The sequence below is a fragment of the Gambusia affinis genome, linkage group LG17, assembly GCF_019740435.1.
Source record: "Gambusia affinis linkage group LG17, SWU_Gaff_1.0, whole genome shotgun sequence".
In the NCBI taxonomy this organism is placed as follows: domain Eukaryota; kingdom Metazoa; phylum Chordata; class Actinopteri; order Cyprinodontiformes; family Poeciliidae; genus Gambusia; species Gambusia affinis.
This window is the reverse complement of record NC_057884.1, coordinates 23,516,303-23,533,542: the sequence shown is the minus strand read 5'-3', so window position 1 is coordinate 23,533,542 and position 17,240 is coordinate 23,516,303. Positions and strand designations below refer to the sequence as shown.

General features: G+C 34.8%; 2 protein-coding genes and 1 long non-coding RNA gene across 10 annotated transcripts in view; 1 reads left to right on the top strand and 2 right to left on the bottom strand.

Moving 5' to 3' along the window:
- The window catches only part of LOC122846989 (NACHT, LRR and PYD domains-containing protein 12-like), a 626,610-nt gene that overhangs the window by 305,157 nt on the left and 304,213 nt on the right, over positions 1-17,240 (bottom strand). The window lies entirely within an intron of this gene.
- On the top strand, positions 656-16,444 carry LOC122847068. Of its 2 annotated transcripts, none has more exons than XR_006373320.1 (4): positions 656-790; positions 1,436-1,502; positions 13,094-13,272; positions 15,899-16,444. It is a non-coding gene; the product is annotated as an uncharacterized LOC122847068 (long non-coding RNA). The 2 variants fall into 2 exon arrangements; XR_006373319.1 differs by having other exon boundaries at positions 670-790; positions 1,410-1,502.
- Positions 2,756-8,472, bottom strand: LOC122847027 (cell wall protein DAN4-like). The gene is made up of 4 exons (XM_044144377.1): positions 8,344-8,472; positions 6,568-7,296; positions 4,151-4,229; positions 2,756-4,059 (listed from the first exon to the last, which is right to left on the bottom strand). Exons 1-4 carry the CDS (start codon positions 8,372-8,374, stop codon positions 3,978-3,980), a joined length of 921 nt encoding a protein of 306 aa, XP_044000312.1. The 5' UTR covers positions 8,375-8,472; the 3' UTR covers positions 2,756-3,977.

Below are 17,240 nucleotides of genomic sequence, written 5' to 3'. Positions count from 1 at the left end.
TACGTTCAGCTGCCTGATTGGACTTGTTATCGTCACAGAAACCAATCAATTCTCATCTCTCTTCTCTCTCATTTCTGCCAAATTTTAAAAATCATATTTTTATTATACCAGTAAAATTATCTATTAACGTTTTTATCTGAATAAAAAACTTATAAATGCTTATATAAATTTCCAATGCAATGGAATATCATTAAGTGTGCTTACTGCATATATATTTAATACATCACATACTTTCACTATGTTAATTTATTTATAAATGTCCCAATTTCACACTAAATATATTGCTAAATGTTTATTTTTCTAGCTAAATAGTTTGTAGATAAATATTCAGATTGGAGGTGAATGTTTAGCTTTCTCCTGTATGTATATTTTCTTTATTAAATCAATAGTGTTGGGTCGTTTTTATGAGGAAAAAGGTAATTTATGTTTTTATTGTGACACAACTTGCACAGATTTAAATGTCACTAAGCAAATTAATAAGAAGAATGATTTTAACTTTTATTTAGCACAAATGAAAACAAATGTTATTTTAACTGCCGTAAATATTCAAGTAAAAGTTAAATTTAATTTCATTTGGCTGGAATGTTTGGTGTTTACTGCCATCTAGTGGTGACACAAAGCACTACTCCACTTTCAGTTTGATCAGAACTGCTCCAAATTGGTATTTTCAAAGCATCTCTTTGCTTTTTCCCTACACGTATAAATGTTTATTATGTGATAATGTGATAAAGAAAACTAATCAGCCGAACTGGACCGGAACTGGACCCGATGATAGACGAACTCAGGACGGGTAATGATACCTTATCTATTCCTGCTTGATGCAAATGTTTTTATAAAACCTAGTGAAGTCAGCCGCAGAGTTTCAGATGGACAGAAAGTGAAACTTTTTAGGGTCTTTGTCTTGAAATGAAATTTTGGTTCAGACAACAGTTTCCGTTCTGTTTGCAAACCACACAGGAGTCAACATTTACCTGCTACAACGCTAGCAGCTTTTAGCTTCCCTACGCGATGCTAACAGGTTGTGGTCTAATCAGAGTAGGAAAATTAGACTTTATTTTCTTTTTTGTTTGAAAATGTAACATAGTTTCCAAACTATGTCACATTTAAATGACCTTAATCTGTCTTGTTTGCTGCTGTTTGCATAAACGGTGATCTAATAATACTTAAACTAGAGTTCCCGTAAATAGGTATCATTTGTCAAGTTACAGTCAAAAATGAACACCTAAACATTTCATTAGCAAGCTAACTGCATATTTTGTTATTTAGCTTGCTAGCTAAATACTTAGCTTGAAGCTAAATATTTAGTTTAACTACATATGTTGTAGTTGACAAGAGGCTACATTTGTAGCTTGCTAACTAAATATTTAGCATGTAGATCTGAATGTCTGTGCATCTCTGATTGTCTCCAGTAATGACACGCCATGTTTCATTCCAGTGAGGATGATGTGGCCCCAACCATGATACTGCCTCCACCAAAAGTTGCTCAACGTTGACAGGATTGGGTAAGTTTCCCACAGTCCAACCAGAGAGAGAAATCCTTTGACTGTTATTACTGTAAATATAAAAGTCTGCTTGGTACCAAAATGATTTTTTAAATCTCAATCAGTATTTGAACAAAAAAATTGACAATATTTCTAACAATATGTTTCTGAGGGTAGATTCAAAATGAAATGAAAAACATCTGAACAAATCTTTCTGTCTGTATTAATTCACTTATTTAAATCCTTATGTATGAATGTAGCTGGTCCAGATGTTACTACAGTGCGTATTGGTCCGCCCTTCCTGCTGTGTAATTATAAAGAAACCCATATGGACACACACTGAATGGCCTATTCAGGGCCTGATAATGACAGCGTAGCAGGAGAATCTGCTCCCTCTGTAATTACTGCTGCCCAGTAATGGCGACAAATTGAGTGGGTTGAATAAAAACGACTCTTTTCAAGATTCTTCCTTTGAGTCCCTGTGGAGGGTTTTGGGTGGCCCAAAAGGAGCAAATCTGACCTGGAAGCTTAGTGGAGCCTGTTGAACACATTCTACAGATAAATAACACATTTTAGGGGAAATATTATCTACAAAAAAAATACTTTAGCTTTTTTTCTTCTTCTTCAAACCAAAAGTTTTAAGGATGCTATAAAAAATTTGCACACTACGCTGTCTTAGATCCTGGCTAACTAGCTAAACACTAACTACTTGAAAGCACAGCTAACATGCTCTTTAGCCGCTAAGCTATCTTGATTGTTAGCATGAAGAAAAGCAGTTATTTATAAGTTACATTAACTGAAAGTATATTAACTAGCATTCTGGACAGATAGCTAGCTCATTTAGCCTTTTGGATAGTGAGCTAGCTACAATCTTACTAGCCGATTAATTTGCCGCCTAGCTTGTTTGTTGTTGTTTTCCTCTTGATGGTAACTTATTGTCAATATGTTCTCTGCTTACTTCTTTATTTATTTTATAAATAATAGCCGATATTGGTGGTTGAATTTTAAAATAACTAAACAAAACTATTTTTTTCTTTCACAATATTGTGAAAAATATACAGATTTTCTTTGTTTTTACTATTTTTTTTCACAGCTAAATGTTTTGGATCATCAAACAGCTTAAAATGAAAAGATAATCAGAGTAAATATGAAAATCTGTTATAAAATATCTTTATTAAGGGGATAAATGATCCGTATAATTAACTGGGCCCACCTGGGTGCCATCATGTGTTTGTTGTGTTAACGGACAATAAAAGAAGTTTTCACTTCATTGTGAAGGATTTTCTCAGAACTGTTTCAGTTCAACCAAACTGGGGGATTTTCCATCATGAACAGCCTATTTAAGGTCAAACCAAAGCATTTTAATCAGGTTTAAATCGGGCTTTTACTAGACCACTGTAAAAGTTTATTGCTTTCTTGTTGAGGCATTGAAAGATAAACATGCTGGTGTGTTTGTGATCATTTTTGTGCGTTATCATCCGAGTGTCGTCAAGATGGCTGAAATGTTTTCTGCAGGATTATCTTTTAGAGAGAAATACTGAATCTGTCCAGTTAGCTAGCCGCATTGTTAGCAGGTAGCTAACTTAGCGATAAGCTATTTAGCTAGCTTGTTGTTAGCGTGGTACTTATTATTAAGTGGTTAACTCTGATTATGAAATATTTTGAGGTTAATTTTTAATCTGATATCTGAAAACAATAAAACTGTTTAGTTATTAATTTCCCCACTTTTCACTTTATGTTTTAATAACTTATTCGGCTAAATAGACTGTATTCTGATTATGAAACCATTTTAAATGAAAAAGAAAAACTTTTTCACATTATGGTTTTAATCACTATTTTTAGTTGAACAATTTAATTTCACACAATCAAAACAGAATTATTCTTTACACAAACCAGCAACATTAGTTAAAATTACAAAACAAACGGCTGTAAATATTCAAAACAGGAAAAACTAAACAGAATTAAAATTAACTTAAACATGAATTAAGTTATTCGTCTATTTATTTGATTTTTAAAATCACAAAAATGCAAATAAGATATAAAACAGAAATTCTTAGTTTGATCTTAAAATAGTTACCATTACTAAACACAATTTATTGGAAAATAAATACTTTCACTAAAAATTAAATTAACTAATTCTTTTTTTAGTTCATTTGTTTTTTATCTCACAGTTTTCCTTAAAGTAATTCATGTAGTTAGACAATATTTATGTAAAAACAAAATAAGTTCCCAGCTAAAAATAATTAATTTATTGATTTTGATGCTGTTTTTTTTTGTTTTTTGTTTTTTTGACCTTTTTATGCAGCTTATGATTCCTACTTCAACTTTCAGTGCAAAAACTTAAAAAATGTTGTTCTTAACTTCAAAAAACAAAAAAAATGCCATTTAACCAGTGTTTCTATAGCAGAGACGTTCGTAATCCTCAAACGGCTCAGAGTGCAGGATTTGTGGGTTCATCCAGGGTCACCCGGGGTCACCCGGGGTCATCAGGGGTCATCAGGGGTCGTACATGGGGTTGGTGAAGTTTCCTAAAGAGCCGTGTTCATGCCTGTCCAGCAGGGGGCCGTACGACGCCCGTCTGCAAACAAAACAGAGATGATTAATGGAAATGAAGGTGATTTGGTGTTTTTAGTGTTTTTATTGTTTTTATTGTTATCATAAAGTCTCACCTGATCTTGTGGTGGTATAATCCGCCCAGCACCAGCAGAACCAGCAGCAGGAAAATGGCCACGATAACAGCGACGGTTCCTGCAGACAGTTTGAAACAAACCTTTAATGATTAACCCGGTTAGAGGAGGGCCAGTCAAAACCAGGATCCATGTTTGTTTTTTTCTTAAAGGATCATTTTCCAGCCAAGTTTCATTTTTTAAACATGTTTTTTTTTTTCCTCAAAAGGATTTAAGACAGAAATTCAGAGTTTCTTCATAAAAGATCAGATAAATGATAAAATATGAACTCATTGGATCATTCAGGCTGTCGGTGAACCATGAACTTCAGATACTTTCCTCTTCCGGCAAATCGGACAAAACTGACCTTTGAACTTTTAAATTAATAGGGAAGCAATAAAAGGAAGCAACAACAAAGGCTTCATCTGTTAAATGAAACGTTCACTTTTTATTTTTATGTAACAATATAGACAGAATGTTCTCTTTTTAATTTATTTGTATTGTTTATAATAAAATATTAATTAAATAAAACACTCTTTCATAATAAAATGTATTTTTTGTTTCAAAAGGTAAAGTTCTCTCTTAAAATTATTTTGTATTTTATTATTTTAAAATATGAAAAAAATGAATCTACATGATTTTATTTTTTTTATTTTTCTTCTCTTAGAAAATAAGAACAAATGAAAAATACAGCGCTGTCTCTTTCTATTTTTTAAAATTATTTTTAAATATAAAAATAACTAATACAAAATAAAATATGTTGTCCATTCTCTTTAAGGATTGTTTTAAAAATGTATAATTTTTAAATGTAAGATGGAAAGTTAAGAAAATTAATTATGCAGTTTTCTTTCTTTTCTAATAAAATCCCCAAACTTTTTTATTTTAAAATGTTTTAAATATGAAAAACTCAGAATATCTACATATTTTTCTCTTTTTTCAAAGTGAGGGTAAAACATATCTTCAATTTTAAAAACATTTAAACTAAATAATATTCTCTATTCATTCTTGTTTTAAAGAGGAAACAATAAAATCTAAATTGTTCTGAATCCTTTTTTAACTCAAACATACCAGAAGACTTTAAACTACATGTAACATTATTACACTGTAACATAAATGTAGCTTCAGCATTTTTAATTTCACGTTTAATTCTGTTGAAAACCTTTCATTTATGTCCTGAATTTATCTGAAACGAAACCCAAAACTCTTCTCCTTAAACCATAAAGTTCTGACTCAGATTTATCACCTCCACCAGTCGGCCATGATGGGAAGCTAATAAAGGCTACAGGTGAGGCCAACACCTGGCCAACACCTGGCCAACAGCGGCTGGATGACAAACAGGTGACATTTTAGGCAGGAGAACCAAAACGTTTGCAGAGGAAGTGTTTTTATTTCTGTAAGAGGAAGAGCCGTCACAAACAAAAAACGGCTTCTTTTGTTTTTCAGTAGTTTGTTTGTGAAGCTCATAAAGAAGTTGCTGGAAGGTAAATAAGGAAGTGAGAGAAGAAATCGGCTCACATATTAACCACAGCAGGAACTTTTACACATTTTGAGGTCAGAGAAGTGGGACGGATGAAAATGTTGCACGACGACTGAAGCATCATGTTTCATGTGCAAAGATTTTCAATATTGACATTTTTTTTATCAATTTCTTTTCAATTTTGTCTCTAAAATTGAAATAAATAATATTTTTAAAAAGTGGCCCTTATTTCAATTATCGTCAACCTCTGAGTTCAACAACGAGAATTTTTATTTATTGGCGAGAATATTGTCAAAATATTAGCAGAATAAAGACACAATTTTACCAGAACGTCTTAAAATTACAAGAAAAAACAATATTTTAATAAATTAAATGAGTTATTTCCTATTAACACGTATTTGAAGTATATTTGTAGTTTTAAAAAATGTATGCTGGAGTCCTAATAAAATTATTCCAATAATAATTTCACTTAAACCCAACATAATATTTACTACTTCTACTCAGGGGTTTTAATGAAATATTTGACTGGATCTTTTTAAAACGGTGATGGAAAAATCTGAAGGCTTTTTGTCATTTTGACAGATTATAATCTCAAACAGAAATTCCCATCTGACTTTCACCTTTGACCTGAACTCTGTACGTCTGGCTGTCCGTTTCCGACGCGCTGCGCCTCGTTTACAAAGTCTAACCAACTTGTGATCCCGTCAGTTTGGGAAACGTTCCCTGATTTCAAAGGTTTGCATCAGATCACAGATTTGGCCTCCAGATCAACTTCAAAACTCTGAACATTTTTTTATGCACAAGCAGCTGCACAATTCAGGTCAATTAACTATTTTTTTCTTCTCCATGTAGATTTTGGAATGAACTTAATGAGGAAAAAATATTTCAAAATCAGTGATTTTGATTCCAAAAGAATATAAAGTAAAATGGTGAACCTGCTTACCTGGGCTAAGTGTCTTTGACTTCTGTTCCTCCTTCTCCGGCGGCGGACTGCCGGTAGAGGCAGCATCAGCCCTGGTGGTTGGGGCGCCGGATGAGCCTGGTGGTTCTGAGGCCATTTTACTGGTTGTGGAACCAGTTGTGGTGGTAGAGAAGCTGGTGGTGTTGCTGGTGTTGGTGGTGTTGGTGGTGCTGGTTGTGGTGTTGGTGGTGCTGGTTGTGGTGTTGGTGGTGCTGGTTGTGGTGTTGGTGGTGCTGGTGTTGATGGTGCTGGTGCTGGTTGTGGTGTTGGTGCTGGTTGTGGTGGTGCTGGTTGTGGTGTTGGTGGTGCTGGTTGTGGTGTTGGTGGTGCTGGTTGTGGTGTTGGTGGTGCTGGTTGTGGTGTTGGTGGTGCTGGTTGTGGTGTTGGTGGTGCTGGTTGTGGTGTCATTTGCTTGATCGGTTATGTGGGTGACGATTTTAGTTGTAGCATCTGAGGTCACTGTGGATGATGATGGTGGTGATGAAGATGCAGAAACGCCCGTAGTGCCGCTCTCAGTTTGAGATGATGAGGTTGACGAATGTCTAGACGTCATTGTTGTTGGTGTTGTTGGTGTTGTTGTTGCTACAGTTGTCTGTGTCATTGTTGTTGGTGTTGTTAGGGGTGGTGTTGTTGGTGGTGGCGGTGTTGTTGCTTCAATTGTTGGTGTTGTTGTCTCTGATGTCAGTATTGATGCTGATGATAACAACAGGCCTGTAATTCCACACAAACGACACTTCAGTGTTTTTCCACTCTGAATCTCACCTCTTATTGTTTACAGTGCAGCAGTTTCTCTACAATATTCTATATTTTGAGACGTAAAACCATCTAAAAATCAAAACCTGTCAAGAAAACATCAATTCCCATTGGTTAATTCTACATAATCTCCCATCTGTGCAGCACATTTCAGCAACTCAAAGTGCTTCACATCATGAAAACAAAAATGTAAAACTCGGCAACAGATGTTACATTTTGTATTTGTTGGTCAATGTTCATCTTATCATGCAGTTTGATGACAGAAACAGAAAAGGTCCAGAACAGCTGCCCTGTGGAACTCCAGATTGGACATTTTTTATGGATGAGAAACTGTCTTTAAAAATATCACTTTGACTTTATTCTTTGAATATTATCACCTTTTTTTACATTTAAAAAATATATATTATTATGGTCTTAATTCATTGTCAAAGTTTTGTTTTCTTTGCAAAATGGTTGTCCAGTAAAATCTGTTATTATAACAGAATAAATAATCCATTCTTAGGTTAAAAAAGTATTTTTAGGGAATTTCTTCATGCTTTGCTTCGGTGTGTGTAACTAAAACCACGCTGATGTTTTTCTTCCTGCACGCCGTCTTGGTGTGCAGGAAGTGGAAACTGAGATCCGGTTTCTCTCTCAGGCAGTTTGGTCTCAATTTTGTTTTTCAAACTGATAAAACATTTTTTTTCGCCTCTGAATCTGTCTAAAAACACTTCCTGTCACCAAGCAACCTTTTCCCTCAGCCTCCGCTGGTTTAGTTAAAGTATTCACTGTTAATCAATCAATCAATCATTGAGAAAACCTTTGAACTGTGGAGCTTCCCTGAAGGAAATCCAGGTTTTAATTCAAACTTTCTTTAACTTCAGACAATCTTTTTGACAACAGAGGAGATCAGGTTGTATGTTAATATTCAGCATCACTTAAACATTTAAACAAACTAATTAATCTGAATATTATCTAATATTATCCAGGTATTTGAGTGAACTGATAACAGAGCGGATGACTTACATGTTATCAGCGTTTGCAGACTGACCCTCATCTTGTTTTATCTTCCTGAGCGTCTGAGCCGCTGATCTTTGCTCCCTCTGGACGTCTGAGCGGTTCCCTGCCTGGAGCCGGTTCTGGTTCTGGTTCTGGTTATATATGAGCCGAACATGGAGAGAGGGGGGCGGTACCGCCGGCTGAGTCAGACCTCAGAGGGCAGCCCGCTCTGCATTCAGGAAGTTGTTAGAGGTGACAGCGTGTGGTTGGTTTATTTTTAGGCTGCATGTTCTGGTTAAAAGCGTCTGGAGTTTAAAAACTGACAGATATTATAAAAATGAATACAAGTTGTTTTTATTTCTATAATTATTTTTAATTCTGGTATAAATGTTTAGTTTTTTTTTTCCTTTTTTAGGTTGGTGGTGATAGAGTTCAGTGATTTAATGTTTAACCAGCAGCAATGTCTGAGTTGTAATTACAAGCATCCAGCAGCAGAGGGCAGCACAGACATTCAGGAAGAAAAACAGGTGAAACTTTAAAGGGCAAGTACACCATTTATTGAGTCAATGGTGTACTAACTTCAATATTAATAATGTCACTGACCAAATAAGGTTATTTCCTAATATATTCCATATTATATTTATTTATTTAAAATTTTATCTTGCATTTCTTCATTTGTTTACATTTTTATTTGCTCTTATTTATTCACAGTTATTTTTCTTAATTTACAGTTTCATCTCCTAGTTATTTCAGTTTTATTTTCTCATTCATTTTCTATTTTGATTTGTCTTATTTATTTCCACTTACTTAGTTTTATTTCCTATCTATTCAATTTCAATTTTATTTTGTAATTTACTTATTATCAGTTTATTTCCTCTTCGTTTTTAATATTAGTTTATTTACTACTTTATTTATCGTTTTATTTCCTCTTTTTTATGGCTTTGTTGGAAGCTTCTTGCCTCCTTGTATAAAACAGTCCAGCAGGGGGCAGCATGTTCCTATGAAAAACGCCCTGAATGCCGATTTATTACAACAGAAAGTGTTCATTTTGAAAGCTTTACCGTTAAGAGTTTATGTAGGACTGAAGGATTTGTTCCTGCTCTGATCAGCTGCTGTGGTTCACATTCACACTGAACTGAGTCAAACCAACCAAACTCTGAAAAACCTGTTCCCCTTCTCACCTGTGGGGGCGCTGCACCAATAACCACTGAAGGAAACGACAAAAACCTCCAAAGAAAACACTGAGCGCAACTTAATTCTTTCACGAAATGTGAACAGAGTGGCGTCAGATTTTAGCGGTTGGAGGATTTTTATTTCTTCCGCTTGCGCTTGGCTAGTGTGTTTGTTTTGGATGTTTTACCCAGAATGCCCTACGCTTTAGTTCACTTCCTGCTTTTGGAACAGTCTCCAGTCTAAATGCATAGTCAAACCGCTTTTTTGTTCAATTACACGTTCACAGTTCTCGAATCGAACCGGAACTAGAGCAACTAAACAAAGCTGTTGTGAAATTTCTCCAAAGCGCAAGGCATTCTGGGTAAAAGCAGCCAAAAGAGTGTTAGCATAGCGCTAGCAGGAAAAATGGATTGTGGTTTTGTACCAAAGACAAAAGAGAAATCCTCCAACCGCTAAAATTTGATCCCACTCCATTTTTGTTTCCATTTGGTGAAGAAGGAAGTTGCTCTCAGTGTCATCAGAGGTTTTCTTGTCGTTTCCTTCAGTGGTTCTTGGTGCAGCGCCCCCACAGGCCAGGAGGGGAACAGGTTCAAAGCATTTGAATGTTTTGCAACTTTGGTCGCAATCAAACCGAATCTTCTGGACTCTGATTCTTCAAACTATCAGTTAAAAGTCAGTCTAAGGTGTTGACAAAAATCGTAGCAAAAATATTCATAGATTTTCTGCTTTATTTTCTGTGTAAATCGGAAGGCAGAAATGACTCCAAGTGTTTTTTTACAAAGTTTAAAAACGTAAAAAGGACAAAGTTGACTTTGAATTTACAGTAGTGTGTTGGCTGTCAGTGTTGATTTTACTGCTGCAGGTCACAGGAAGAAGTTTATCTTCACCCCAGGAGGAGATGAGAATAATTGACCCCTCATGCAGTGACCTCTAATTTCTGTCTGATTGCCTAATTAATGAATTCGTTAACAAAACCAGTGAGGCGATCGCAACCTCTGCAGGGTTTGAGATGTTTGTTCCCCAACCAGGCAGGTTGTGAGACTTTATTTCTCGTTAACAGAGGCTCAGCAGGAAAACCTGCATGAAGGTCAATTTGCGTTTTTAAATATAATCCTTCGCTTTTTACAACACAAGAGCTTCGTAGTTGCTCTGAACACAATGAGAGTAAAACATTAAAGGGATTTTCAGGTGCCACTTGATCAATAGAATAATGGGGGTAATTATCTCACAAGTGGGGAAAGGTCTGCAATTTAAACAGACTGTTTGATTGAAGCTGAAGCCGAGCCTCCGCTGGGTTTTTTCTGAGCCAAACGCCTCCATTTGGGCGCGAATTTAAAGACTTTGGAGTCAATTTTCTACTGCAAACAATACATTCAGTTCACATGTGGCTGGAAAGAGAAACAGAGAATGAGAAGGTCTTTGTCATGGGTATGAAAACTAATTGACCTGGTCTGTTTTCAAGCAGATTTAATTGTTTTTAAAACAAAAGTTGCACTTAGAAAGATTCACCCTGACCCCTTCTGCATCAGAGACACTGGCACTGAAATAAGCCCACAGCATGATGCTTCCTCCACCATGCCGGGAAAGAGTTAGCAAGTTTCTAAGTCTCACTTTGCTAAGTGTAAAGTTGCATATTAAAAAATTAACAGCATTTGGGTAATTTTAGCATTTCAGAAAGGAAAAACAAGGTTTATTTTTCAGTCATGTTTTTGCTAGGTTATAAGGTTATAAATATCTGTCAAATATTTAGTATTTAAATAAAAAACTGAACACTTAGTTAGAAAGCTAAATATTTAGCTTCAAAGTAAATAATTACCAAGTTAAATATGTAACTCACAGCTAAATGTTTAGCTTGAAACTAAATATTTAGCTAGCATGCTACATATGTTGCTCCAATCCAAATAGTTAGCAAACTAAATATGTAGCTCCATGCTAAATATTTAGTTAGCATGCTAAATATGTTGCTCTATAAATATCTAGCTCCAAGCTAGATATTTAATTTCAAAATAATCTTCAGTGTATTTATTTAGTTTAATAATTCCAGACTTGAATGACCGTCTGATGAGAAAATGATGCGTAGAATGACATAAATAGCAGGAGAAACTGAACACTAGGTGGTGACTTTTGTAGCTTCTTTGCAATAAAAACCATAGGAACATAATTTAAAGGCCTTGGAATAAAGAAAGTGATTCTCTCCGAGCTTCACTAGATGTCAGAAGATGATTGTAAAAACAAAACTGTGTCCAACCTGTTAGAGTTGCTTTAACCAAAGACTGCATGTGCAATTCTGACCATCCAAATTCACACGGTTGCTCCCAGTTCCTTGTAAAAAAAATTAATCTCACTGTTCAAGTAATCCGCTTACATCCTCGTGTCTCAGACGGGTAAAATGTCAAAAAAAGACCCAATGAAATGTTTGCACTTTAAGGTAAGACGGCGGCAGCGGCTCATTCCCTCTGGCTCTAAATTCAGCTTGTTGCAATCAGCCAAACTTAACGAACCGCTGACCTTTCACCGTCTTTTCACAGGCAGGCGACTGTCGGCGAGTCGTAATCCACGCGGCCCTCGTCAGATTGTATGATTTGCATTTATATTGATGGGGTTGAAAGTGAAGCCCGGTGGAGTGGCTGCAGCCGTCGGATAAGCTGACATATCGGATCAATCGGGAACGTTTCGGGTCTCCAGAACTCGGCCGTATTGAAATTTTTAGCTTCCGACCCGATAGCGTTGCCGAGGTCTGGGAGTAGATTGGGGTCGAGGCCGATGATCAGCGAACAGCTGCTGAGCAGAGATACAACTACAAGAGAGAGAATTAAATGGTCTGTTGAGGAAATTTTTACAAATGTTTCTGTTTCCAGAAATATGCCATGGAAAATGTAACGCAATAATTATCATCTCTGTTCAAGGTTAACGCTTTTTCCAGGTATTTCTCTTTAATAAATTTAATAAATTACAAGATCACTTACTGTGTTTCTGTTACAAATCTAAAACTTTCTGGAAAACACACAATTTTGCAATAAGAAATGTGATTAAAATCACATGTGGAGAAGCTTGTTTATGCAAAAAGTTACTAAAATTCATGCGTTGTCATCCTCCAACTACTTCCTGTCGTCTTCTTTGTAGTTTTTGCCAGTAGTAACATCCTGTTGTTGATCATATGATTCATTGTGCAAATAAAGTGTTTCCACTGCAGCTTTATGAAATAAACCAATTTCAACATGGCCAAAATACCCTAAACGTTTTATGAAAAACAAATAAAATAAAAAAATCAAAACTTATTTTCGAGATAATAAACTGCGCAATTTTGCAGTAATGGAAACAGCAGCAACTAACAAGTCAGTTTATTTCAGTTATTAAATTAAAAAAGTTCAACTTAGTATTTATTAAATATGGTAAAAAGGATTAGGATAAAGTCAAAATTCTGAGAAAATTGTCATAATTTTAAAAAAGTTAGAATTCTGAGATAACATTGCAAAGTCTGAGGATAAATGACGGTGAAACCAGGAAGTGAAAACAGGAAGTGAAACTTTCTAGCTACATTTCTAATGACTTGTTTTACTTTCTTCACTGATTTCTCTCATTTCCTTCTTTCTAAAACACAAAGTGTCCTGCCATCAGCTGGATGTGGCACAGACCTGGCAACCCGCGGCGGCCCATTTTCACGCAGGCAGATGGCGGCGGTGGGAGTCGCCGTCTGTTTCCCACTGCAGATCTGACTAGATGTCATAAATGAGCAGAGATCTGTGAATGACAGGAACACCGGCATGTTGGCATCTTCCACAGGTCAGCTTTTATTTACACTGGTTTTAGACTTTTTCCACCTTCTTCAGATGGAAAAAATTATGTTTACTTCTCAGATTTTGGTTAAATTCTCCTTCTAAATCACATAAATAAACACATGGAAATCTCCCAACAGACTTTAGCAATTTAGGTCTGTTTGGAGCTCCATAGCTCAGCCATACATTAAAGAAAACACAACAATTAAAAGTTTAATCTCCTAGAAACAAGTCACATTGACTTCAGAGACACGCAGTGGCGGTTCTAGTGCAAATTTACCAGAGGGCCGTGGTGGGCACCTTTATCCCCCCAAGCAAGAAAATTTCTGTTTTTCTGTAATTTATTTTTAGTATTTTCTTTAATTATTAAAGAAAAATTCAGTTTTAATATATTCCAGTTGCTCATTGTTAATTCTTCGGTTATTAACCAACAATTAATGTTAGTTAAGAACATTAATTGTTTAAATATTAATATTATCAACCAACAATTTTCTTTAAAAATGTGCTTAAATACATTTAAGTATTTAAGCACATTTTTATCTATAACTACTTTCAGTTTTAAGTTATTTCAGTGACCTTTCTGGATTGTTCAGTTATTAACCAACAATTAATTTTATTAATCAGTAAAATATTAGTAAAATTTCAACTTTACTGAAATTTAACTAACATTCGGTAAATTTTAACAAAATTACTGAATTTCAGTAATTCAGTAATTTCTATTATTTATTACTTTTTTCAATCTCAAGTTACTTCAGTGACCATTGTGGATGTTTCTGTTTTTAACCAACATAAATTTGGCTAACAGTGAAAGTTATTAATGAAATTTTACAGAAATCTTAGTAAAATTCAGTATATAATTTACTTACATATAAAACTAATCAAAGCAGAGTGAGGCCAAGATGTTGTAAAAGATTTATGTTCATTTATCAGAAAGAGTTAACTGTAGATTTTACTCCAAAAATTGAGAATTTTAGTTTATTATGTCTAGTGAGAAATTACTTTTTCACTTAGAATCAGGTTGGTTTGGGTCATTATTGACTGTTTTATTGATTTATTGGTGAATTTAAAAGTGTTTTTTTGTATTTTCCCGGGTTGTTTTTGACTAAATCTGTAAAATATCTGATAGAACGAATATATTCTTACAGGAATGTAACGACTAGTGATGTTTTTCAGTAACTATTCATTAGCTAAACATCATGATTTTTCTCATTTAAACTGTGATATTTTATATTTTTCAGTACATTTAAAGTATTTGTTTGAATAAAAGTCCTCTGTCTTGGCAGGACTTTTTATTTTTATGAGTTTTATAGATCCTTGCTGCCAGTTTCCAATCTTCCTCTCCATATGGAGTCGGCTCTCAGCGACAAGTAGCGGCTCACTGTTCTGCGCCCACAGCTTTACGGTCGAGACCAAAGCGAGACCCAAACCAGCTACAGGCTGCGTTTTTTTCTTCTTCCACCCACAAGCGAGGCCCAGTGATCGGCAGATGGGTTCTGACTTAAAACTGTGAGAAAATAGCAGAAACACAAAAGGAAAGGAGGTCGGACTGAAGTCTCCGTCTGTTCAAATCCCCTCAGGGCTTCTTCACGTTCTGCTGATTTGATCTGGTTTATCAGCCTCTGGTTGGTCAGAGATCAATAAGTTAAAAAGTTTCTTTGATAATAACAATCAGATTCAGACTGAAAATCAGCATCAAAACAGCCTGATTTAAACTTTAAAGATCCTTCAGACGAGTTAAAATACATAAAAGTAAGTCTCCATATTCTGTATGAAGATAAATACATAAATGTTTATTTAGAGGAGAAAACTAGATTAAATATTAAAGTTTCTTGTTGTAAGATGACCTTCAGAAAGGCTGCCTTTATTATTTTATGTGAACTTTTGTCTTAACTCAATTTTTCCCTCCACTAAACTTTTGATTTTAATAATTCAAAGATTATTAAAAATATTTTTTTCTTACATGTAATCTTGTTTTATCATCATCATTATTAAATAATAATCATAATAATAGTAATTCCTTATTTCATAGTGATTCTATTTAAAAATATGTTAATTAAGAATTAATTAATGTTACTAATTATACTAATTATTTAACAGTTTCATGATTTTTTATAATTAATTTTTCAATTTATCATCATGTTAAGGTATATAAGAATTATTATTATTATTGCAACTTCTATTAATATTCTTAATACTAATATTCAAAATATTATAATTTATAATTTTTTATTATTGTGACCAATTTATAATCATATTAAGGAATATTATTGTATATTGTTTTTATAATACTAAGTATTATATTAACAATATTTAGTTATTAAATTTTTAGATTTTATAACAACAATAATCACCATGTTAAAATTATATTAAGGGCTATTAAAATTATTATATCATAATTACTAAAATTCCAACTATATTTTATCTTATTCAGATTATATACAATACTTCTACTTATTTTTTTTTATTATAATAACCCTGTTGAGAAACTAAGCACCATATTATCTTCGGTTTTTGAGTTAATTAAGTTTTAATGATTCTCTAATTGTGTCTGCATCAAGACTTTTGCACAGCATCATTTCTTCATTCTGTAGGAAAATCAGATTATTGTAGCAATCTGGATCTATTTTCTACAGATTCCCTCATCATCAGGTTTTCTCCTCCGCTTCCTCTGATGGGACATCAGGTTTCTTGATGAGCCTCATTGTATCGACATCTTCAGGCCCTTGACTTGCACAAACACACTCCCATCACTTGGCTGCGCTCTCCTGGACCCACACGCCGCTAACGGAGACGGCAACACAATTACCGGGCGTCTTCTGAGTATCGCAGCTCAATCAGAGGCGACACAAAAGGCTTTTCAGGGCTGACGAGCGCCGCTCTCCAGGCCCTTCTTCCTCCTTCTGCTGATTGCCGCCGTCGCTTTCTGCGTGGGCGACCGTTCTCCGCCCGCTAACGACTCCGGCTCTCATGTTTACGTTTAAAAAAGGTTATGTCCTCCCTACGTGTCGGAGAAAATCGCCAAGTTGTGGCTTAAATTGCTCTGATGTCAAGGCGGAGTGTTGATTGAAATGGTTATGTGAGAAACGTATTTCATTCAGAAGTGAAAACCAAACAGTAGAAATACAGTTTTTATAGATTTTGACAGAATAATGATAAATCCATTAATCAAATTAAATTAAATCATTCCCATTTGCGTGATTTATTTTTTTTCTTTGGATGATAAAAGACTTCAATCTGATACTTCGGTCTCATGTAGGACCAGCAAATGTTTCTGTTGTATTATTTATTTTGAATATTTAAAATATCTTCCAGTTCCAGTCTTAAATCTTCAATAAAACTTAAAGATGTTTCATTGCCACATTAGCGTTAGCTCCTGCATATAGTGTTGCCTCCTGGTAATGAGGTTAGCTCTAGCTAATTGCGTTAGCTCCTGCTAATGGTGTCAGATCTAACAAATGATTCTACTTATGCTAATGGTGTTAACTTTAGCTAATGATGCTAGCTTCTATTACTGGTGCTAGCTCTTGCTAATGGCATTAGGTTCTGCCAATTGTGTTATAAACAGCTAATGGTGTTAGCTTTGGGCCATGCTATATGGCGGACAAACCTTTCACATTCTAAGTATTTCATATCATAAGTATTTTTAAGCCGTTTTGAGAAGAAACATTAAACTGCTGCTGCGCAAGTTACTTAGCAAGTTGTTGCTAGGTAACCAGTGAGTGAATGAGTTGCTAGGTAACCAAAGAGTGAGTGAGGTAGTTGATTCCACCAACCTAGCTTAGCTCACCTTGAGAGGTTGAGCGGCTAAAGTCTTTCTTCTGCCCACATCTCCCAGAATGCAATGCAGTGCATTGAATCAGAGTTCAATGAATATTTTCCATTTTGAATTTCCTACCAGATGTATCAACTATTGACATTACAAACTTTGCTACTGTGATATAAATGGTTATTAATTTATTGTTAGCTCCTACTAAT